Source organism: Muscardinus avellanarius (genome assembly GCF_963383645.1).
Source record: "Muscardinus avellanarius genome assembly, chromosome: 2".
Classification (NCBI taxonomy): Eukaryota; Metazoa; Chordata; class Mammalia; order Rodentia; family Gliridae; genus Muscardinus; species Muscardinus avellanarius.
Window position 1 is genome coordinate 71,133,994 of NC_137787.1, and position 25,368 is coordinate 71,159,361.

The 25,368-nt window shown below is 36.9% G+C and overlaps 1 protein-coding gene across 2 annotated transcripts in view; it reads left to right on the forward strand.

Annotated features, from left to right (window-relative positions):
- GRB14 (growth factor receptor bound protein 14) overlaps nt 1–19,420 on the forward strand; it is a gene marked incomplete at both ends in the record, with an annotated part of 131,410 nt that extends 111,990 nt beyond the window's left edge. For both annotated transcript variants that reach the window (XM_080688989.1, XM_080688990.1), the window contains 8 exons: nt 632–742; nt 935–1,030; nt 8,978–9,058; nt 14,777–14,893; nt 14,985–15,057; nt 15,198–15,285; nt 17,941–18,034; nt 19,274–19,420. In XM_080688989.1, coding sequence (XP_080545115.1) covers nt 632–742; nt 935–1,030; nt 8,978–9,058; nt 14,777–14,893; nt 14,985–15,057; nt 15,198–15,285; nt 17,941–18,034; nt 19,274–19,420 — 807 coding nt within the window. The remainder of the gene's footprint in view (nt 1–631; nt 743–934; nt 1,031–8,977; nt 9,059–14,776; nt 14,894–14,984; nt 15,058–15,197; nt 15,286–17,940; nt 18,035–19,273) is intronic.
- Between the last annotated feature and the right edge of the window lie 5,948 nt (nt 19,421–25,368).

A 25,368-nucleotide genomic window follows, 5' to 3' on the forward strand; every position in this document is an offset into this window, starting at 1 on the left:
TGTACACTAGGATTATAGGCATGTGCCATCATGCCCAGCAAGAAGTTTAAAATAGGAATACACACACACACACACACACACACACACGTATATATATATACACATACATACACACATATATATGTATAAATATATATACATGTATATGTACATAGAATAAGTTAAATTATAAAACAATTGCCACCTGTCAATTAATTAATTAATTTATTTATTTATTTTGCGGTACTGGGGATGGAACCCAGGGGCATTCTACCTCCGAGCTACTCCCCCAGCCCTATTTTTGATTCTTTATTTTGAAACGACGTCTCACTGAGTCTCAAAGGCCCTCACTATGTAGCCAAAGCTGGCTGTGAACCAAGATCCTCCCGTCTCAGCCTCCAGAATGCTGGAATTACAAGTGTGAGCCACCATGCCCAGTTTGCCATCTGTCAATTTAAATAAAATTACATGCAGTTATAGTGACTTAGGTTTTTGTTTTTTTTTATGACATGGTACTGAAATTATCATTGGGTTAATTTCTGCCGAAGGTATAAATGATGTACTATAGTAGAAATGCAAAGAGAAATAATGCAAAATATATTTCCACTTTAATACAACAAATGTATTTCCACATATTTGATTTATTTTTAAGGAACCACGGCATTTGCAGTTTTTCAGCGATTTTGGCAATAGTGATATTTATGTGTCGCTAGCAGGCAAAAAAAAACACGGAGCACCAACTCACTATGGATTCTGCTTTAAGGTACAGGCTTAATATTTTGATAGATGAATAAAGCAAGCCTCAGCCTTTTAGGTAAGCTTGAGTTTTTTTTTAATTCATTTAAAAAAGAGACAGCTTTCTCTTACATATAGGAGAATTTTAGTGACTTTTATTTCAACAGGTGTTTCCTTCAAGATATGCATTAACGATAAACAATGTGCTGTGGCCTTCTAGCCTCACAAAGCGGGAGGGCCCCGAGACCTGAAAATGCTCTGTGCAGAAGAAGAGCAGAGTAGGACGTGCTGGGTGACTGCGATTAGATTGCTTAAGGTAATCTCGCTGGAGGCATGAATTTCCATTAAGTGCTATGAATACTGTAAAAGTTTGAAAATATCTGCATTTCAAAATGTGAAGACTCACTATGAATCTGCATGGCAATATGAGAAGAAAGTAGCCCCTATCAAATGTATGATTTCAATCTAAGATAGAAACATTTGTAGAGTTAGGTGATAATAAGCTAATATATTTACCTCCTGTTTTTGAACTATTCCTTTTCTAGAAATTCTCTGATTTTTGTTTTTGCAAGAATGTTACATACGTAGGCAGTATGACTGAAAGAATGTCTCCTAAATCCAACCTAGTCTCCATTTATAAAACATTGCCAACAATGCAAAATGAACTGTATTTTAAAATGTTCTCACCTAGATATGTTTATGCAATTATTTTATATTCCATTTCAGTGTTTTCTTAATTACTAGTTTAAGATGTACAACTCAAGTTATTGTATAAATTTTCCAGTGAATATATTTTTACTTCTTAATTTTATTTTTATTTACTTTTTATTTTTATCGGTGCATTGTAGTCATACATTTTATGGGGTACAGTGAATATATTCTTATATCATCTACTTTGGTGCTAAGTAGAAATTATAGCTTCCATAAGCATCATTTATTGATGAGCATTTTAAAATGAGTAAGAGTGTTCTAAATATAAATACCTACAGGAAAGAAAGACACAGAACTGACTTCTCCCAGAATATATTGAAAACACATGTTTATTTCTGAAACATAGGTCAGTACATTTACACATTTTTGAATTTATGATTACAAAAATGATCAACCATTTTCATTTGAAGACACTACTTTGATAGCTACAATTGGGTAAAAATTAGACAAATAATCTTTTACTGAAAAAGTACAATCCAAAAAATATACCCTTCCACACTAGTCACTGTCACATTGCTCCTGGAGTCAACAAAATGCACAGTTTACCTTTGTTCTTAAATCTGTACTTTGAAGTGGAAGCTTCAACACTTACCCAGGTACTCTTTGTAGTTCTTACCTGGCCAATAATATATTTTGCCAATTTATAGATTATGCATGTTGCATATATATAATCACCAGATAATTAACAATGTGTGTATTAAACTATCTTTTTGATACACTTAAAAATGAAAAACAGAGAAGATGGGGTATTCTGGAATCTTTGGGTTTTATCACTTCATTTAGGCTGAAGACAGGGATATGTAATGAATGTCTGCATTCTTCTTAGGTCTGTTTATTTTCTAGGTTTTCTTCTGCCACTGTCATTTTTACCACTGCCATTTGCTAACACTGTGCTAGCATCCTGGGTAAGAAAGAGAGTAGTGTAAAGAAGAGCAGAATAGTCATACTTTAATTAGTTATGATACTAGATTTTAGAAGATTTTTTTGTATTCTCTTAGGTTGAGCTAAAACTCATGTAATATAAAATTAACCACACTGTTTTAATGTGAACAATTTATTGGCATGTGACACACTCAAAATGTGTGATCATCACCTCCATTAGTTCCAAAACATTTTAATCTCATCAAAATGAAATTAAGTACTCATTAAGCAGTTACTCCCTGTCCCTGGCAATCACAAACCTGCATTCTTTCTCTATGAATTTACCTATCCTGGACATTTCACATAAATTGAATCCTACCACATAGAATATTTACTGATGTTTACTTAGCATAACGTTTTGCAGTTCATCCACACTGTATCTTGTATCAGTTCTTCATTCTATTCTATGGCTGTGTAACATTCCGCTGTATATATGTGTGTTTTGGAAAAATAATTTATCCATTGATGGATATTTAGGTTGTTTCCAACTTTTAACTACTGTGAATAGTGATGCTATGAATATGCTTGTACACACATAAGTTTGAGGGTTACATATGTAGAAATGGAATTGCTCTATTTTTTGAAGAGTTGCAAATCTTTTCCATATTGGCTGAACTTCTTTAAAATTTCCTCTGGTAATGTATGAGCTTTCCAAGTTTTTCATATTCTTACCTAAACTTGTAAAACTAAAAATAATGTCATCCTAGTGGATTGGTATTAGAAGAAAAGCTTTTAAAAGTGACTTAAATGAAGCTTTTTGTTTACCTCTGAAATTAACTCTTTCTTGCTATTTTGGCAGATAGCAACCCCAATTACTTTTAAATGAAAGATTTATTTCTCAAATATTCTACTGTTAAAATGACTAGCATGATTTTTGGTTTTGATGAAGCATAAACATTTTATTTTATTATTACTATTTTTTTTTGTTCTACCTCCGGGCTACACTCCCAGACCTATTTTTTATACTTTTTATTTTGGAAACAGGGTCTCTTAAGCCAGCACGGCTGGCTTCGAACCTATGTGATCTTCCTGTCTCCGCCTCCCAAGTGCGGGGATTACAAGCAAGTGCCACCATGCCCGGCAAGCATAGACATTTTAGACTATGTGATTTTCTGAATCTGTGTGTGTGTGTGTGTGTGTGTGTGTGTGTGTGTGTGTGTATGGTATTGGAGTTGAACATATGGACTTATACATCCCAAACCCTAAGTTTTTAAGGATCTCACCAAGCTTTTGAGGCTGACTTCAAACCTGGGATTTTCCTGTCTCAGTCTCCCAAGTATTGGGAAGGCATGCACCAACACACCTGGCTGATTCTCTGAAACTTTGATGATAGCTACCTCAGTGTTCTTGTTGCCATAAAATGTAAAGAAAGAAAGTAAAATGAGCAAAAAAGACTTTAGAGAGTCTTGGAATCCAAACATCTAAGAGATTTATAACCAGGCAATTAGGTATGTTAGTCATATTTTTGTCACTGAAACCAAAATGCTTGATGAGAACAACTTGTAGGAGGAAAAGTTTGTCTCACAATTTCAGAAGGTACATGCATGATTGACCAGTTCCAAGTCAAAAACATCTTAGTGGCAGGGTGTGGCACATGGCAACTGGGAAGCAAAGAGAGAGAGAGAGAGAGGAAGGGACTAGAGACATAGGTAGTCCCCAAAGCGATGCCCCCGGTTACCTACTTTTTCCAGCTATTCCTGCCTGCCTAGTTACCACCCCATAAGTCCATTAAAATTATCAGTTATTTATTTGAGTCCTCATGATTCAATTATTTCACCTCTGAAAATTGATACATTACTTAGGTTTGGGGGGCATTTTAGATTCAAATTTAACTTTGAAGATATGGAATAGAAACACTTGAGAAGATTTTGGAAGCTACACATGCCCTGCACCCATCCTTGGTGCTCCTGATTTAGTAAGTTTAATGTATCTGCCCTTCTGCAGCCCTGCTATCAATAGTACTAGAGAAAATGCTTGGAGATCTCTGGTTTTCTCTGTTCTTGAAAACTATGGGAATGAGCTTAAGCTTGTTAGAGGACATGTTCCCCAGCCTTGCTGTCAAATCTTTTCTCTTTTCCAACTTGGACTCAAAGTTAGTCACCCAGCTAACAGGTAGTAAGCCTACTTTCTTTAATCAAGATTTCAGCAACTCTAAGGTGGCATTGATTTTATTAGGATACACCAAACCTTTCAGTAGCACTAGAAAAAAAATCTAATGTCAGTAAAACTCTGACAGGATGCTTTCATTTTTCTTTTACTTAATAGTTTTTAAGGTTTATTTTTATCTATATACTTGCCATTTATCATTTTTGCATGCACTTATCTATGCAATGAATTCATTGAGGTATCTTGAAAACTTCATGCTCTGTATAGGTTAAGTTTTTCATCAGTGTGATCAAAATGCCTACAAGCACAACTTAGAGGAAGAAAGATTTATTTGAGTGAAAACTTTCAGAGGTTCAGTCCATAGTTGGCTGGCTTCAAGGCAGAAACAACAGAGCATGTAGCAGAGAAAGGCCACTCTAAGTCACGGTGTCTAGAATCAGAGAGTGCACAAAAGGAAAGGATTAAGGATATATGTAGTCCCCAAGCCACACCCCTAGTGAACCACCTGCCACACCACTCTATACCTTCCTGCATTGGGAACCATGCATTCAACATGTGAGGGACATTCTAGCTCCTAACCAGAACATGTAAGTCTGACTTTTCTGAGTCATCTTCATCTCAGAGGCACAGATACCTATTATTTTCCACAAGGATGTTGGGTTCTGTGCCATCTTTAGGAAGGCTGATTTTACATCTGAAATGCTAGTCTAAGAATCAATGACCTACATTAAAAGTTTGATTTTGTCCTTCCATTTTCAGAATGCTTAATTTCTGGAAGGTTGTACCCTTCTTCTTTTTCTTTTCTTTTTTCTTTTTATTTTTGCCCTCATCTGATTTTTCTCAAAGCTTCTCTAACAAATTGCTATCAATGTAGTGGCTTAAAATAACATAGGTTTATTTTCCTGTTCTCTTTTAGTTCAAGTCCAATAAAAGTCTCAATGGTTGTCAATCAGTGTGTCTGCAGGGAATGTCCCTAGGGCTGCCTTCCCTCTGCAAACTCCCAGAGAGCATCCTTTCCTTTTGTCCTTGCCAGACTTCTCCACCTTCAAACCAGCAGTGTCATACCAGTTTTCCTCCATCTCCCAGATTCTATCTCTTTTCTAACTTACAAGGCCCTTGCAGTTGCCTTGCGTGCCCTGAATAATCTCGGATAATGACCGGCCTCACAGTCAGCTGGTGAGCAGCCTTAACCTCATTTGCCATGTAGCCTGACACATTCACAGGTTCCAGGGATTTGCATGTGGACATCTTTCAGAAACTATTAGTCTACCTACCACATCAATGTTTTCATTTGATGACAAAGCTTTCCCATATGAGGCTGGAAAATAATTCAGGCATCAACGAGGACCTTTATAACTTGAAGCCAGTGAGTAAACAAACAAGAAAGATGTGTAATCTGGTTCATACTCCAGCATAACCAGATCCAGGAAGCCAAGGCTTGCACAACGCAGACACTTTGGAGGTATTTTCCTGGGTGCTTGCTGCAGGGGTCCTGCTTGACAGCCTTCCTATCATACTGGCTAGGGCACTTGGGCTTAGCTGCTGTTAAAAGGTAGTCTAACATATCTTTTCTTGTTCTTGTTTGCTTGTGTACTCTGTGATTTCTAGTGTTTAACATTATCCTTAGTGGGAACAAACAGGGAGACTGTCTATATAATGTTGGCTGGACCAGAAGTGCCCACTTATTTTTATTAACATTCTACAATTAGATATAGACATAACCTCCCACCATGGATTTAGTCTATTGTTTAATTATTAATTTATTCTTTTCCATATATATATATATATATATATATATATATATATATATATATATATATAATATTTTCCTGTAGATCAGATAGGAGATACTATCTCTTTGGAGAAAGTCTAGTTACATACAGAGTTATAGAAAACTCGAGACTTAGAAACAGGGAATTTGCTCATGTAGAATGTCTTAATTGCATGTTATCTCTTTCTTTTCCCTTCAATTAAAACTCTGTCAGCTTCTCTAACATATTTTGATCCCTTACCTGCCCCTCTATAGGACAGGGAAATAGGAAGGTGACCCTTGCCTTACCCCTCGGACAGAGTTAAATGCCCACTAAAGGCCTCCAGCAGTACAAAGGCTACTACCTAACACCACAGGAATCAGGGACAATACATCTTTGAAGAAACCAGTCTTATTAGTAGGTAGCAGGCTTTTCAATGCAGATAAATAAAAGGTGGCCAAACAGCATGTTTCTTGTGAAAAATGTTGGTTTGAGGTTATTATCTATTCTCCAAAATGAACCTTGACTAGGAATTACACTTCTCTATCTTCTTTTTAAAAGTTATTGTAGGCTTAGAGTTTATTTAAAGTAAATTTTATTAGACCCCATTAATGTCAATCAAACCTTAAATTAAAAAGATAATTTTTAGAAGTTGGAAAATAATTGGATGTAGAAGTCAGCTCAGAGAATTTTAAATGAGTGTGGTTTTGTATTCATGTTAAAAGCAAAATCTTGAAAACAGTGGTTCCCTTAACTCTTTTCTGATTTTTTCCCCCTTAATAACCGAATGTATCCACTTTGCCAGAATTGATTTTAAGGAAATAGTCTTTAGTAGAGAAACAGCCTTGTTGGCATGTTTAAATGGAATTCATCTTACGGGTAAGATTTGATCCCATGGTGTCATCATTAGTGTCTTTTATAAGAGAGCCTAACCTTTTTCTGGGGAGAGTGGTAGCTATTTAATGTTTCCTGGGTAGAATAGATTTATAATAGTTATGCAGGTAGACAAGTGGTTCACAGGTCCATACTTGGCCCTAAAAAGGTTTCAGGGTGATAGGAGCTGGCCTGGCAAGTCAAGGAGCGTTCCAGAAGGGTGACACAGGCAGGCAGACTCACCAAGGAACCAAAAGGTCAGTCTTTGAGAATGCATCTGAAGCAAGTGGTGAGTGCCTAGGCCAGAGCCTGGTCCAGGGAAACACTACAGTGACATGGTTGGGAACTCCCAGAGTACTGAGGCCATAAGGGGCTCCTCAAAGCTGGTGCTGAGCCTCAGTGCCCCTTTGCCAGGTGGACTCTAGCACCTCCTAGGGGCAGACATGGAGGTAGTTATTTTTCTTCGGTGATGTAGACAGAAGATCATAGTATACTACGTACAGATGATGGTAGCACATCTACTTCCCCAAAACCATCATCCTTACCTTCCATGCTCGCCCTCTCTGTCATGCCCAGGCTCAAATGGGAATCCAGCTTTGCAGGCCCAGGTGCCAAAGGGGCCCTAAGGTGATGGAACCCAGTGACTGTCATGGCAAAAGCTAGCACCAGCAGAATATACAGGCAGTGGAAAGAACCACTGGCCGCTGGGACCTAACTACTAAGTTCATTTGACTTCATTAAATGGAGAGAGCTGTAGAGTATAATAAACAAACTGTACAGCGTCTTCTCCCCTCCCTCCCTTCCTCCTCCTCTTCCTCCTCCTCCTTCTCCTCTTCCTCTTCCTCTTTCTCCTCCTCCTTCTTCTTTACTTAATTCTAAGGGAATTCGTTTCCAAAGTTTTCTCATGGCATTTTTCAGGAGCATTATTTGTTCCTAATTTTTCTTAAACTAACAATCTAACAATCCCATTAGATTTGAGACCTGCTGGCCCATCATGGCTAGCCAGCTTTTTTTTTTTTTTTTTTTTTTTTGGGTGGTATTGGGGCTCCTGGAAGCCCTCTACATCCGGGCTACACTCCCAGACCTATTTTATACTTTTTTATTTTTGGAAACAGGGTCTCTTAAGCCAGCATGGCTGGCTTCGAACCTGCGCGATCCTCCTGTCTCCCCCTCCTAAGTGCGGGGATTACAAGTGTGCACCACCACGCCCAGCTATGGCAAGCCAGTTTGATCTCTATGATGCTGCCTCCTGAAAATGAAAGCACTGCATTCTAATTTGCTAGCTCATATTTTGAAGCTCTTTGTTTGAAATTAGGTTGATTCCTCATACTTTGGTTTCCCTGCCATTTAATCTGAAAAATCAATGCTATAAAACATTTATAGGAGGATCGTATAATGCCAAATATTTTCTATAAAAATCTATAATTTTTAAAAACAATTATATATTTGCCAAAGAGATGTTAATTCATCAATTAGTCATCAGAATCACAGTGTAATTAACACAGTGTTGCTTAGCATATGTGTGAGGTTTTTGGAATCTGTACCATAAAGTATGACAGCTTTCCCAAGTTCGCTTCCTTCAGACAGGGAACCACTTTAAATAGTTGTGGTACAATTTAGTATGAAGTATAATAAGTAGAAATGTCATTTCCAGAACTTTGTCTTGTTGAGCAGGACCTGAAATTTTGGATCCAAGTACAAAACTTGTCTTTATAAACGTATCCTTGAAGGGCATTAAAAGTTTTACTTTTTCCAAATTTTGGGTTGCTTTATTTGTCTTAAAGAAAATATTAATATTATTTTTATATTGATGATGTATTATTAATGAAAGTTTTTTCTCTTCCATGAATTATCAATTTAGTAAAAGTTGTTGGGATGTGTGTTTTTTATGTATTCTTCAGTATGGCATGCAGCTGTATCAGAATTATATGCATCCCTATCAAGGTAGAAGTGGCTGCAGTTCTCAGAGTATATCACCCATGGTAAGGACTAAATCTGTGAACTTATGCATTATTTTATATTTACATCATATTAATTTACTATTATATTATAAATATGGATTACAGAACATTTACTATTTATTTTGCTTAAGTAATTCTTGCTTATATAATATTATATTAAATTTTTGTTCATGAATTTTATGTATGTAGAACTTATGTGATATAAAAACCATACCAGTATATGTGAATTATTCAATTAAGATACATGCTATATGTTAATGAAAATTTTTAAATATTTGAAAGAATTACACTAGTCATTCCACGTTATTATGTCATTTGAGGGGTAGATCTTAAGTATTTATAGAACCTTTTTATTCACAGTGAATATTATGTTTTCTTAACATTGGCTTTAATTGAAGATTTATTTAAATACTTATTCTGGAATTGTCTTAGCCTACTAAAAATATGCCAGTAATTTGAATTTTAAAAGGTATGATATATACATATGAGCTTTTTGCATTCTGGCTTTCTAAAAATAATTCTTTTTAAGTTCCAGGTTCTTAAAAAGCAGATCACTTTCCAGGAAACCCAAAAACTGCAAGCCAAAATATAGGTCATGCATTACATTAACTGTAGCACTGCTTCCCAGAGTTTTACTAAATATAACTTGAATATTTATTTGCAGACACACACAGGCACATCTTTTACCTTCTTTAGGACCTAATTTTAATTTTCTGTGCATTAACACAAGAAATTTATTTCTGAACTTAAAGTTTATATTCTGCTATTCTTGCTGCACTTGTGATATTGCGTATATTAGAAATTCAGTAGTATGTGCCTGCATTACAAATCAGTAAATGTGCAATTTTTAATCCCGTGTTTCCACTTAGGTTAAAATATGCTCTTCCTGACTATGACCAAGGAAGGTGCATTTACCCCACATGTAATGTAGGAGATGAACTGCTCAGTTCTAGGAATGAGGCATGAAATAATGTTGATTATGAAGCCTGATAGAATATATAGAAAAAGAACTCCAGTTTTGAAGTTATGTTGCTTTAAGTTATGGATGAACAGCTTTTCATCTTTGTATCCTTTTACTTTTAAGCCCTAAAATAAGAAAGTAAGGGATGTAATGAAATTTTATAAAAGCAATCCCTTTAAGGTGAATAATTTTCACAGTTTGTCAGCTTACTCTTATCTTTAAATCCATATGTATATTCAAAGAATAATGAGTTTTATTATCTTAATCCTTTTCTAAATCTCTCCAATTTATTTTAGCATCTGTAGTTATTTGAATGAACATGTTAATAGCAGTGAAGCATTTGGAGCCAATTATTGTCTAGTGTCCTTCTAGTCAAAGGGAAGAATTGTTATAAACAAAGTCCTTTCCATCCTCATCACTGTTGTCAACATACAATATGGAGTTGTTCCTGCCTCTTTCCATTGAAAGCATCCTGCAGTTGATCAAAGGGTGTGTGAGTGTTTGGTTAGTGTCCGTTTACTTATCTGATACCACTGACAGAAAAAGACACCCCTTCAGTGAACTGGGCTAGAAACAGGGGTAGTGGAGAAAGAGTTCAGGAACCCACGTGGTAAAGGACTGTTCTCAATGGGAGTTGTGATTAGAGAGAGCAGATTTTGATAATTCTCTTCATACTATTATTAATGTCTGTGAAAGAAACTTAGATATTCCAGGTGTTTTGCTTACTTCAATATGTGTAGAGAATTCCTCTTTTCTAGATTATTACAGAATCAGTGATTAAACAGGCCTGAGCGCCCCTCACCTACTTCTACTTCTTTCCCCTCAGGGACTGTTTGTTCTCAGTGAGCCATAAGTTAGGATACATTATTTGTGTATATAAAGGAAAAATATTCTCTTCTAAACTTATCCACTTATGCAATTGAAGAAGGAAAATGAGCTAGGGGTGGTAGCATATACATATAATCCCAGTACTTGGGAGGCTGAGACAGGAGGATCACAGGTTTGAAGTTAGCCTTAGCAAATTAGCAGGACTCTTAGCAACTTAGCAAGATCCTGCTTCAAAATAAAAAAATAGTAACGAGAAAAGGGATGGGTATGAAGCGTGGATGTATAATGCTCCTGGTTTCAATCCTCAGTAACACACACACACACACACACACACACACACACACACACACACACACCACTCGAAGGGAAATGAGAATAAAAACTACCTATCATAAGAAACATCATAGCAATAATACCACATGACAGATACCCCATTTATTTTTGAAATAAGAATCATCAGCAGACATTTCAGGAAGCCAAATATATTTTGTTCTTTGTCAGGAAAATAAAAGATTTGTTTAAAGGAATATCTGCTAATAGGGTCTTGGCTGTAGTGAGGAGATGGGGAAAATTCTACTCAAGGTATTTATTTATTTATTTATTTATTTTTGATTTAGGAATCAAACCCAGGAGTGTTCTACCTCTGAGCTACATTCCCCCAGCCGTGTGTGTGTGTGTGTGTGTGTGTGTGTGTGTGTGTGTGTGTGTTATATGGGATTGAACTCAGGGGCAGTATACCTCTGAGCTATACTCCTAGCCCGGTGTTTTATTCTTTATTTTGAAACAGGATCTCACTAAGTTGCAGAGGGCCTCACTAAATAGCTGAGGCTGGCCATGAACCGGATTCTCCTGTCTCAGCCTCCCAAATACTGGGATAACAAGCATGTGTCACCACACCCAGCTTCCCTATTGTACGTTTTATTTTTAAACAACAGAGTCTACGTTATCATGCAGTAGGCCAGACCAGCAATTCTTCCGTCTCAACCTACCAAGTATTAAGATTACAGGTGTGCACCACCATGCCTGGCTCTTTTTATTCTTCACTTTTGACTCTAAGTTAGAGACCCTAAACTGCAGTTTCCTTTATATACCTCCACTCTGTACATAAAGAACCTTAGGGCATGTAGGTTACTGTTTTCATCAAAGCCTTCTATATGATCCTGGGCTCACTGGTGTTCCACGGCATAAAGCAGAGAAGCGGGGAGTTGCATAATCTCTAGAACCTATTCCTGACAGGACATCTCTGGTGTCCTGTGTTTCTGTCTGAAGCTGATGAGAGAACATTGTCTGGGAAATTCTGTGTCCTCTTGATAATGACTGAATTGCAAGTTTGTCCAGATGCTTCCAATGTAATAGCAGAGAGCCTATAACTACTAGCTGCCATCTAGCTAAGCTGCCTGAGAAACAAACCAAAACAAAAAGCAACCACCCAAAACAAACAAAAAAACCTGTTGTGTGCAATTCCTGCATGCAAATCTTTATGAGAGTGGGTGGATTGGATCTCAAAGTATGGCCAGGACAATCCAAACTGTACCTACGCTTCCTTCCTTAAAAATAAAGCTATACCATTAAATTGCAGACTGTTTTGGGAGAGCTTGTCCTGTTTATTTTCTAAAAAGAAGGAGCCAGAAACAGGGACAAATATTTGAGAAAAACAGCCAATTCTGAATGTTATCAACATTGCTTTCCTGTGTGAAAGAAATTGAGCCCAAAATGACCTTTTGGGTTTTTCAGACTCCACTTTACTTCCATTTCTTTGTCCACCAAAGGTAAACTATTAATTTTTTATCCACCACCTGCCATTCAACGGGAAACATTTGCTACATCCCTGTGTTTTCCCTCAGCATAATTAATGTACCAAATGAACACGCTCCTTATTTGTCTTGTATTCTCTCTCTGTTTGTCAAGTAATTATGGAACATGGCCTCTTGTTTTATGTTCTGGCCATCTGCATTAAAGAGAGGGGGAAAAGGATCAACCAATTATGTTTATTTTTTTCTTCCCTAACAGTATTTTTATGTTATCAGGAACTTGAGATTACAGAACCAATCCTGGCATGTGAAGGGAGAGATATTATAAGGATAAAGCTATCATTAGGATCGAGGCTAGTTACTCTGTCATTTGGGCAGGTGGACGCTTTTCATTAATGTCAGCAAAGCAAAAGTATATCCGACTGGTCACAGCCTAGCACAGAAGATCACGGGGTGAGGAGGGCAAACTAAGGTGTGACAGCAAATAGAGATTACTGAGACAGCATCTGTCTGCAAAGAGCAGCTGTCAGTTATAAAGGCTTCAGTAACAAATGGGAGATTGCATGCTGGATCTCTAGAAATACAGAGGAACAAGACTAAGACTGCAGACCGCTCTCCCATAGTTTGAGTAGAAAATAATACATGCTAAAGTGGGAAATGTGACTCAGTGATAAGGGAGTCCTAATTTTTTTCTTGTGGATCAGGTTTCATTGGAAGCCCACATTTGATTATAGTCTGTTTGACCAGTAAGGTATGGCTGAATCCATACATATATAAAATGGTGTAAGCCACCAGTCCCCAGGTGTGGTTGGCTTATACTTTGCCATTATAATTCAACTTTTGGTTTTGTTCTTCTAATTAGTGTAGAACCTATTGTATATTCTTCATTTTTAATTTTTTTGGAGAGTTTAATTTATCATCCTCTTGTATAAAAAGACTGAAGCTCTTGACTAGAGATGTTGACAGTGTCCCTCCTCTCTCTCCTTCTCCCTTCCCCTCCCCCCCTCCCTCCCCCTCCCTTTTTTACCTCTCCCTCCCCCTTCTCTCAGGATCCTGACTTTTGGGATAGCATATTTTTCAAACGGTGGTTGTGATATAGAATCCCAAATATCCAGGTGTTAGATATTTTATTTTCACTCAGAGATTAATACAAGAAGTATTTAGCACAACAACGAATGGATTGCTTGATTAGATCAGGTTTATTTAATAATGCCTTCTTTTTTTATCAGTCTCTTGTCATTCAGACTTATTTTTTGCAGCTGTCATTTGGCCATGAGTCTCTTCACAAGATGAAAAAGTGTTCACATATTAAATCATAGACATGTTAGTATCATGGAATTTTCTGAATTATCATTATTATAAATTTTATTTTCTAAGTAAGATGACCCTGGATAAGATTGTGTGTGTGTGTATGTGTGTGTGTGTGTGTGTGTGTGTGTGTGTGTGTGTGTGTGTTACTGGGGATTGAGCCCAGGGGCATTCTACCTCTGAGCTACATCACACCACCCCACACTTCATTTTATTTTTATTTTGAAACAGGGTTGCTGAGGGTCTTGTTAAGTTGCTGAGACTGGTCTTCAGATGTGATTCTCCTATCTCAGCCTCCCCAATACTGGGATTACAAGTATGTTCTTTCACTCTTTTCTGATATGATAAACTTTTAAAATGCATATTCTTGGTTGCTCCATTATAAAATGTGAGTACTATTGGTAAAGAGATGTGTTAATCTAAGTTATAGACTTTGTGTGTATTGAAACTTACAAAACAGCTTCTTCATAAGTAGGTAGATTTGACATTAAATTAATAAGTGATGAATATCAAAATTTAAAAGACAACTGGGTTGAGAAGTAATGCATCCTTTTGACCATATTATGGGTTATTTATTTCTCAATTGGAATTTTACCATTTCACTAGAGCATATGTAAAGATAGGTTTGTTTTAGGAGAAGGGAATGTTCTTAAAGATGTCCATCCCTTTATTTAGCATTTAATTCAGTTATTTAACAAATAAACATGTAACTTATTTTTTACCAAAATACTCTATAGCACCATTTTATATTTAAATGTGTGTTTAAACTTTTAATTTCTTCAGAACCACCTTTGGAATTCCAGTTTAAAATGGAAGCACCTTGCCAGAAAAACAGTGAAAGATTATTTTCAAAGATATTTTCTTGACTCAAATGTGTCCCTTTTTTTCCAGCGAAGTATATCAGAGAATTCCCTGGTGGCAATGGATTTTTCAGGTCAGAAAAGCAGAGTTATAGAGAATCCCACTGAAGCCCTTTCAGTTGCAGTGGAAGAAGGACTTGCTTGGAGGGTACTAGTAATTTCATTTGCTTCAAAATAATTATTATTTGAATCTGTTTCACTATAAAATTTGAGATCTGGGTTTTCCCTTCCTTGCTCAGAAAAAAGGATGTTTACGCCTGGGCACTCATGGTAGCCCTACTGCGGCCTCACAGAGCTCTGCTACAAACATGGGTATGTCTGTTCATGACCATCATCACTGCATTGGTGGACAGGTCAATGTGGGCACCAAGTGGATGGGGTGGAAAGCACATGCCATGAAACTAGAGTCATTTCAAACAAACCTTTGTATCTGTCCATTTTTTCCCCTTCAGCTATCCATCGGTCCCAGCCGTGGTTTCACCATAGAATTTCTAGAGAGGAAGCTCAAAGACTGATCATTCAGCAAGGACTTGTAGATGGGTAAGGCTGATGTTTTTAGTGTTGAGTGATAGTGGTTTGGATTTCTCCTATAAGTAATAATTACTTATCCAACACACGCTAAGTTTTTAAGTTGGGCTTATAAAACTTAAGTTACTATTCCACAAGGGTCATTATCATTGCATCCTAGCAATATCTAACCAATACCTGGTATGCAGTTTGTGATTAGTATCTGTGTCTAAATTAACAGAAATGGAATAAGATATTTTGTTCTTGATCAATGAACAATAATATTTTTCATTCTCTGCCAATTCTAGCATCTCAGATATGTGGAAAAAATCTTGCTTTGGGGTATTAATGTTTTGACATAAACATGTAGTATTCCAAAATATGGCTTATATCATAGCATTATTACCTTATACGTTGCACTTGAGGTTGCGATGAAGGGTGTATTAAGTAGAAATATATATATTTTTAACTTCGAGTGCTTGTTTTATTTTTTCTGTTTATATCCTTATTGCCTTTTCTCTAAAATTGAACTATGGAAAATAATTTAAACTTGTGAAAAGAGTACTTTTTGATGATTTGCCTTGTTATTTTAAATGGGCTTCCATAGAATATACAAGAGAAGTATAAAATGTAAATGATTTATAATCAGATGTATTTTCTCCTCAAATTACTCAGCATTTCAGCTACTTTTGATGAAACTAGCTGAATTCCCTTGGCAAATGCAGCACAAGGAAGGCTGCATGGAGGTTTGGATGGGCAATGAAACTAGTATCAATTTAAACAAGTGGGGCTGAGGTCTTTCATCCTCAAAGCTTGACTTCAGATGATGACAAGGGTTTGAGGAAATTTAATACTGACATTTGGATTAAAAAAAAAAACTCTGCATCTTCATGTGGAAGAATATTAATAGTAAGTCAGCAGCAATTCACCAGACTCTAAATAAGAAAAGATTTTCATGTACTTCTCTGCATGGAGCAGTCTTTTTGGATATACATTTTTGGCAGAGTTACAATCTGATGGGACCAAGAAAAGAAAAAAAAATCACCAAGAATTATTTAAATGTTGAGGAAGGATTGTAATTCCTTTTTTTTTTTTTATTAGCCTGGCATTTGGAAATTAAACTAGATACTTGTGTAAAGAGTGAGCACATCTTTGTGTTTTCATTACTTTTTAATTTCTGTGGAGAGAGATGATAGTGCCATGTGGTGTGGCCCACCAGGTGGTATTGGTGATCTATTTGGGGAGGGGAAATGAATTACAGCTTAATTTGCCAAGGAGACACCCCTTTGTCCAGTCTTACAGTGATGTAATGTCAGGGTCTCACACTGCACAAATAAAATGGTTAATCTCATCAGACATCTGTGATGCCTCAAATTTGGCTGCCTCTTTGCCCAGGCACAGTGAGATTAGTGTTGGAGTCACCAGTGGGAGCCATTTACACAGTGCCTTTGCCAGTAATTAGCACAACACTGGTTTTGCACTGCATTGCCAGTAAATAAGAACCCTGCCTGGCAGCTTTTTTTTTCTTAGAGCTTTATTAGGCCATGCCTTGCTTTTGTAGCCCGACAAGCTTTTCCACTTGATTCTGCAAAGTTAAAGTGCTTGTTGTTTGGTTGTTTCTTTTACTCAAAACAGTTTTGCTTACACATTTAATAAATAATTTGAAGGTTAATTTTTAGAACATATCTATCTTTTGCTTTCTGTTGTGTATGTAACAATAGAAACCAGAATCAGAAGAAAGTGGATCAAGTTCAAGAGAGGGGGTAAAATATGATTGCATTCTAAATAATTATGTTTCATCAAGAGCCCAACATGATCCATAAGCCAAAATGATAGTATACTAATCCATTATTCTTTGTGACAGTTACACATGAACATCCAATTTCTCAGTGGAAACATGATAAAGCACTAAAGATTGATATTAACATTACATTTATGCTGATTTATTGTGAGCAAATCATCTGACAAGTGGGCTTATATTTATGTTATTAAAACCATATTAGGCCGGGTGTGGTGGCACACACTTGTAATCCCCGCGCTTGGGAGACGGAAACAGGAGGATCAAACAGGTTCGAAGCCAGCTGTGCTGGCTTAAGAGACCCTGTTTCCAAATAAAAATATAAAAATGGGTCTGAGAGTGTAGCCCAGAGGTAGAAAGGTTTCCAGGAACCCCAGTACCCCCCCCCACACACAAAATATATATATGTTAGGAGCCGGGCATGGTGACGCATGCCTGTAATCCCAGCATTTGGAAGGCTGAGACTGGAGGATTATGGTTTATGGACAGCCTCAGCTACTTAGTGCGGCCCTCCGCAACTTAGTGAGACTTTCTTTCAAAATAAAGAATAAAAAATAGGGCTGGGGGTGTAACTCAGAGGTTGAATGCTCCTAGGTTCCATCCCCAGGCGCGCGCGCACACACACACACACACACACACACACACACACACACATATGTGTGTGTATATATATATATATATATATATATATTAGCGTTAATAAGCTTTACAGTATATGATTCCAACATATTTTATACCAAGTTTTATAATCTTACTCACTGAATATACAGCAAAGGAGTTTCTAGCTACAACATTTATGAGTACCCTTCCTGGATTATGTTACATGCTATATTTCTATGAAACCCATGAGTAAATGTAGAAACATATTGAAATGTCTTCTTTCTTTACAGAGTTTTCTTGGTACGGGATAGTCAGAGTAACCCCAAAACTTTCGTACTGTCAATGAGTCATGGACAAAAAATAAAGCACTTTCAAATTATACCAGTAAGTAATTTGTGATTCCTATATTAGAGATGATCTTAATGCATAGGCTTTTGGAAACTTTGTTTTTTCTTTTTTCCTTTTATTAAATATAATTTGGGAGTCTGTGCTTTGACTAGAGTTAGGTTTGGCAGAAATGGTTTTATGAGCCTGAATTAATATAAGAAATACAGGAATTGTAAAAATTAAATTTCCCTTTTTCCATGAAATATGATTTAGCAATATTGTATAGACCCCATGCCACCTATTGTTAAAAGGCCACTAAAGATTCTTTCTCTTGAGTTCTACTCACAGTTTTTTTTTAAAAAGTATTATTTGAAAGCCTTTTCTCTCTCTTCTCTCAAAAACATTTTTGTAGTTGTTGCTATTTTTTGTTGGCTTGTTTGTTTTTAATCATCATGAATGAAAACACAGGTGTGGAGCTGGTGGACATTTTAATTATTCTGAAAACATTTACAATTTTTCAGTGTTTCTGTATCTGTGTGACACAGTTTGCTTTTGGATTTCTATTGCTTCTGCGGTTATGTTTCCATATGCATGCATGTGTGTATATATATTTATGTGCATGTATGTATGTGATGAGTATTTGGGATCAGGAGGTAGTATAGAATAGACCCAATCTACTTTCAGAAAGATATAAAACTGCTATATTGACAGTGTTTCCTTTTGAATTGCCTCTTTTTGGAATTTTCCAAAGGCCATGTGAAGTGTTCTCCTTATTTCTTTGATGTACTTCCAGCATTTCTGAACGTTTAATGCCAGAAAACTTCACTGTCAAAAAAGAGACATCTGACATACCATTATCATATTTGATTGCTTCAGAATCAATTTGATGATGAAATAATATGAATATTATTTTTAATATACTGAGGCATTAAATGTTTAATAATGAAAATTAAATTCTGTAAGTGTGAGCATTAAAATCTTCTTGTTTACATTTACACTGAGTAGTATAGACTTTCCACTGCTAAATGTTATATTGTCCTAACTGAGCACAACATTGGAAAAACTGGAAGTAGAGAAAGTAGAGCCACACTGCTCTTCCAAGGATCAGATAATTCTTCTTTTAAATGTTAAGCAGTGTTACAATAAAGGCAGTGGGTATGCTGTAATGTGCTTTGCACTGTCTTTATTTTATAAACTCATCAATTCTGGCATGTAAAATCATCAAATGTAATGGACAGTGATCCTCCTGCTGGATACTCTGCCTTCTTTACTGGTTCTTTGCTTTCCCTCCTGCAGGTGGAAGACGATGGTGGAATGTTCCACACCCTGGATGATGGCCACACACGGTTCACTGACCTAATACAGCTGGTGGAGTTCTATCAACTTAACAAGGGTGTTCTTCCCTGCAAGCTGAAGCATTATTGTGCTCGGATAGTTCTTTAGCCAAACCAGATGTGACTCCTTAAACTATTGAAGACAGGACTTAAGAAAAAACAAATATATACAGGAGACCTTATGACAAAATTGTTACCATCATGAGAAGAATGTAGTTTACCTGCAAATTACAAAAAATGGTTTGTGCATTGCAAATAAGCAAAGACTTGGATTGGCATTACAACCATTTAAAATTTATTAGTTAAAATTAAATCTTAGAAAAAAATGACTTTGGCGTGTTCTTGTGTGATTTTACATTATTTTCTTCAAGTCTGCATCCTTTACACATTTATTTGTCCTTATTTACTATAACAGCATTAAAATTCTCAAATACAAAATATTAAAAACAAATTGGGTTTCTGAATGATTTTTTTGCAAACTTAATTTCAGTAATACTACTATATGAAGAAGTATGATAAATGCTGGAACGCTTGAAATGAAACTATGTACAACTTATTAGTAACACTCAAAACTGTGTTATTGTATATATTTTCTGGGTTTATTATGACCATCAAATCAAATCATTCTTTAAGGTAGCAGTTTAAAATTTTGAGATAAATTGATTTTGGGGGATACTTTTTATTATGTTATTGAATTACTAATTATTATTTAAAATATATACTCCTATTATAACCATTAATGACACATTGTTCTTTGCATTTTTCCATCCACTTAATGATCAGATGGAAATCTCTATATTTTAAAAATTATCAATGTTAATTTTATAATACCAATGATAATGTGACATTGTCACCATATATTTCATATTTACCTCCTGCTCTAATTTTAAGAACACTCTTTGGGCCCTTTCACTAATAGATCATTAACCCAACCAAAATAGGTTAAACTAAAGGTTCAAACTCTGTTTAGATACTAGTAAGTAAATCTTTGTTCTATCTCCTTTTTATTTTCTTACTATGCCAATATCATTTTGAAAGTCAAAGGTGTTGAGAACTTGAGACAGTATAACTTCTCTTTTCACCACTCTTGAGACAGTCTGGGAAGTTTTTTTGTTTATTTAGTTTGTTGGCTGAACTTTTTATAATTTTATGATTCTTAATTTTTTGGGAAAAAGTAATTATTGTTCATTAAAAAAGGGAAGAGAAACAAAGCCCATTGACTAAACATTAATGTCATACAAGACATTGCTCATCCCCTTTAGCTGAATGTTATAACAACATCATGGGAGAGTTAGATTTTTTAAACAATATTTTAAAAATGAATGATTTAATTTTAGATAATAGTAACAGCATAGAAAATATTTATAAAATGCTAATAATATCAATTATTACTGAAAAAAGAATTACTCACTGGGTTTTATAATATTCAATTTACCTTCCAGTGCAAACATAACTCCTAAAACACTGAAACCTGGAACATTAATCTGCTGTTTGAAAACACTGGTCTGCTGTCCACAGAGGATGGGAGACACAGGATGCTAGGTAGAACAGTAGCAGAAAAACATCTTCACCCCTTTGCACCTTTAAGAATGGACCTGAGTATTTCTGGTTGAGTTCCAATTTATAAGACAATTTTTGTGTTTTGAATTGGAATGCATTTTTTCATGTTGTACCCAGTACAAATCGATATAATAAAAATGTAATATTTAAAAGACTAAATTCTTTTAATTGACCAGTTTGTGCCTATTTTTCTTATTTGTATCTCTTATTTTATTTTATTTTATTTTTGCTGGTACTGGGGAGTGAACCCAGGGACATTCAACTTCAGAGCTAGCTCTCCAGCCATTTTTATTTGTACTTATTTTTTGGAAACAGGGTCTTGCTAAGTTGCTGAGAACCTAAGTTACTGAGGCCATTTGTTAAATGGCTTTCATTGTTAACTGAAACTTATTGGTTTCATTATTAAATGAAACTTTTTGGGGCCCAGATATTGTACACAGTTGATAATCTTTTCTGTGTGTGGTAATGGGGCTAAAACCCAGGGTTGCTCACCCACAGGCCTATTATTTTATTTTGAAACAGGTTCTCACTAAGTTATACTGCTCTGGCCCTGAACCTGTGATCCTCTTGTCTCAGCCTCCTAACTACTGAGGTTACAAGTGTTCTCCACCATACCCCACTGTCATTGCTTACTTTAATCCTAAAGTACTAGTAAAAGAAAACAACTGAGGAAAAGTTGATAGAAAATCATTATTTTCTTGATTCCTTCTGAAAAGGGATCTTGCCTCTGTGTGTAGTGTGTGTGTGTGTGTTTGTGCGTAAATTTGATATGATATTAAATCTGAGAGTGTCAGGCATATTGACTTATTACAATATTAAAATACATACTCTAGCCAGGCGTGGTGGCACATGGATGTAATTACAGCATTTGGGAGGCTGAGACGGGAGGATCGGGTTCGCGACCAGCCTCAGCTACTTAGGCTCTCTGTAACGTAGTGAGATCCTGTTTAATAAGAATAAAAAATAGGGCTGGTGGTGTAGCTCAGAGGTAGAATGCCCTTGGGTTCCATCTCCAGTACCTAGAGAGAGAGAGAGAGAGAGAGAGAGAGAGAGAGAGAGAGAGAGAGAGAGAGAGAGAATAGAAAAATAACCATACTCTCCAGCCAGACATGTCTGTGATCCCAATACTTGAGAGGCTGAGACAGGAGAATCTCAGGTTAGAGGCCAACCTCAGCAATTGAGTGATTTAATGAGGCTCTCCACAACTTCGCGACCTTGTTTCCAAATAAAAAATAAGAAGGATTAGGAGGATGCAGCTTAGAGGTTGAATGCCCCTGAGTTCAATCCCCAGCACCACAAAAATAAGTAAGTAAGTAAATAAATACTCTAGAATGTGCAAATTACCTTTGGATTGCTTTCAATTTTGATTAGGTCATATTATGTTATTTGTACCATTTTGGGTAGAGATGAGGACAAATTCACTCTTTTTCTTCTCTTATTTATTTATTTATTTATTTAGCAGTAGTGGGGATTGAACCCAGAGGAATTCTACCTCCAAGCTAAACATAGTCCTATTTTTTTTTTTTTTGAGGAACTATGGGTGGAACTCAGGGGCATTCTACCTCTGAGCTATACCCACAGCCCTATTTCTTATTTTTTAATTTGAAACAGGGTCTTACTGAGTTGCAAAGGGCTTTACTAAGTAGCGGAGGCTGTCCTCGAACCCGGTCCTCTTGTCTCAACCTCCCAAGTGCTAGGATTACAAGGGTGTACCACCATGCCTGGCTCTTTTGTTTCTTTATATTGAAGCATTAGATAATTAGGGTAAAACATCTAGAAGACCTAACTGAGCACGTTAAAATTTTTTTAGGGTGCTTGAGTAAAGAATAAACACTTGTTTCACATGCATTGGAATGTAAACCCTGACCCATGTGAGTCTATTTGATGAACACCTTTGTTCTCCCCTGCTTCAGGGTGATCCACGTCAGTTACTCAAAGCAATGTATGATCTCTGGGGCTTTGAACACCAGCAATGACTCCTGTGCTCATGGTAGTTGTATTGTGGTGTGAAGTCATACTGTTCCCTGGATCAAACTTCCCCAAGGGAAAGTTAGTGTCACAGCTAATGATATTGCAGTTTGGCACTTTAATCTGGTTCCACTATTTAAAAAGCTGTTCTTGCTACTGTCAGGGATTCTTAAGCTTGGTGGAGCTGGATCCATTCTGCAACCTAGTGGAGCCTATGGGCCCCTTTCACAGAATGTCTTTGAACGTGTAAGATAAAATAAATAGCATTTCAAGGAAAACTAATTGTAAAAAGACATAACTCTGCATATTATATATATATATATATGTGTGTGTGTGTGTGTGTGTGTGTGTGTATATATATATATATAATGTGCAGAGTTATGTTACATATAGATATGTAAAAGCTCTGCTCTTTTGGTACACTGACTGTGTCAACTCATTTTTTTTTTTTTTTTTTTGGTGGTACTGGGGTTCCTGGAAGTCCTTCTACCTCCGGGCTACACTCCCAGACCTATTTTTACATTTTTATTTGGAAACAGGATCTCCTAAGCCAGCGCGGGGCTGGCTTTGAACCTGCGCGATCCTCCTGTCTCTGCCTCCCAAGCGCGGGGATTAAGAGCGTGCGCCACCACGCCCGGCTTCAACTCATTTTTTAAGAGAGTATTAAACCCAGGGGCATTCTACCTCTGAGTTACACCCAAGCCCTTTTTATTTTTTTTATTTTTTATTTTTTTACGGGTCTGGGGATGGAACCAAGGGGCATTCGACCTCTGAGCTACACCTCCTGCCCTACTTTTTATTCTTTATTTTGAAACAGGGTCTCACTAAGTTACGGAGTGCCTCACTAAGTAGCTGAGGCTGTCTGCGAACCGAGATTCTCCAGTCTCAGCCTCCCAAATGCTGGGATTACAAGTGTGCGCCACCACACCTTGGCTACCCCAGCCGTTTCTAAATGTTTATTTGAGATGGGGGTCTCACTAGGTTGCTGAAAGGTTTGCTATCTTGCTGAGGCTTTCTTTGAAACTGTTATACTCCTGTCTTAGCCTCCCAAGTGCTGGGATTATAAGCATGGGCCATCAAACCCTGTTTTACTTTTTACTTTTAATACGCTTATTGGTAAATTGTAATCTCACATCATTTTGTGAGTCAAAGAGATAGGGACGTACATGAATACAGTACTTGACGAGTTTCCCCCTGGCTCCCTCCCAACTCCCTCCCCTTCCCTGCATCATGATACTGAGATTGACATTAGTAATTTCACATATGTGCATAATTTCAGAGGCGATGTTTCCTTAATTGGTTCTCACCCCTTCCCTCACCCAGTACCAACCCCCTCCCCTAAACCACCTCCATTGCTCCACTGGGATTTCTCCTCCTTTATTGAAAGCCCCTCTTGTATTTTTTTAATTCAATTTTATTTTTCTGTGTTTACTCTTGCCCATAGAAGTCCTGTGGCGGTGTGTCTTGTGTTCCTTAGGGAACGGAGTGGGTGGTTCACAGTGTCAGTCACACTACCGGTGGGGCGTGAAGTGGTTTGGTTGAGGCCTCTGGTCACTGTAACATTCATTGGCATTCACTCGGCCAAAACTCCACAGGGACCACTTGTGGGGTCCCGGCTCCCACACTTGGATCATCTGTAATATGTAGGGATATTCATAACTGAGGCACTGCTTACAATATCCCTAATGACGTATTTCTCAGGCCACAAATCAGGAGTTTTTGTAAATATCTAAAAAGGTTTTAGAGATGGTCTAAAGAAAGGCCAGCCTCTTGGCTGAGCACATAACAGTCATGACCTAAAAGCTCATTGCAAGCTGGGCATGGTGGTACAGGCTTGTAATCCCAGTACTTAGGAAGTTGAGACAGGAGGATTGTGCAACTTAGTGAAGCCTTGTTTCAAAATAAAGAATAAAAAAATAGGGCTGGGAGTGTAGCTTGGAGGTAGAATGCCCCTGGGTGCCATCCCCAGTACCATATAAAATAAATAAATTAAATTAAATTAAAATAAAATAAAAACTCACTGTAGCCGGGCGTGGTGGCAAACGCTTGTAATCCCTCCGCTTGGGAGGCAGAGACAGGAGTATCGCACAGGTTCGAAGCCAGCTGTGCTGGCTTAAGAGGCCCTGTTTCCAAATAAAAACATAAAATAGGTCTGGGAGTGTAGCCTGGAGAAGGCCCCTGGGTTCCACCCTTAGTAAGACCAATAAATAAATAAATAAATAAATAAATAAATAAATAAATACTCATTGTAGAAATAGCCCACATTTCTTGCCAGCATAAATACTTACTTCTGCAGTTAAAATAGCATAGGATTAGTTCTTTGCCATGACACTATCCTTTGCAGGTATAAATAATTCACCACTTTCTAGTTCAGCCTCATATAATACATAAGACATTAAAAGCTAGAGTTAAAATGATGAGCCTGGATCACACTTGGTGGGTTGGCATTCCACTCCATTTTTGATGTATGGGGAGCCTCAATCAGTCATATTCCTTCTCTCTATGGGGAGGACCAGCACAGTCCCTATC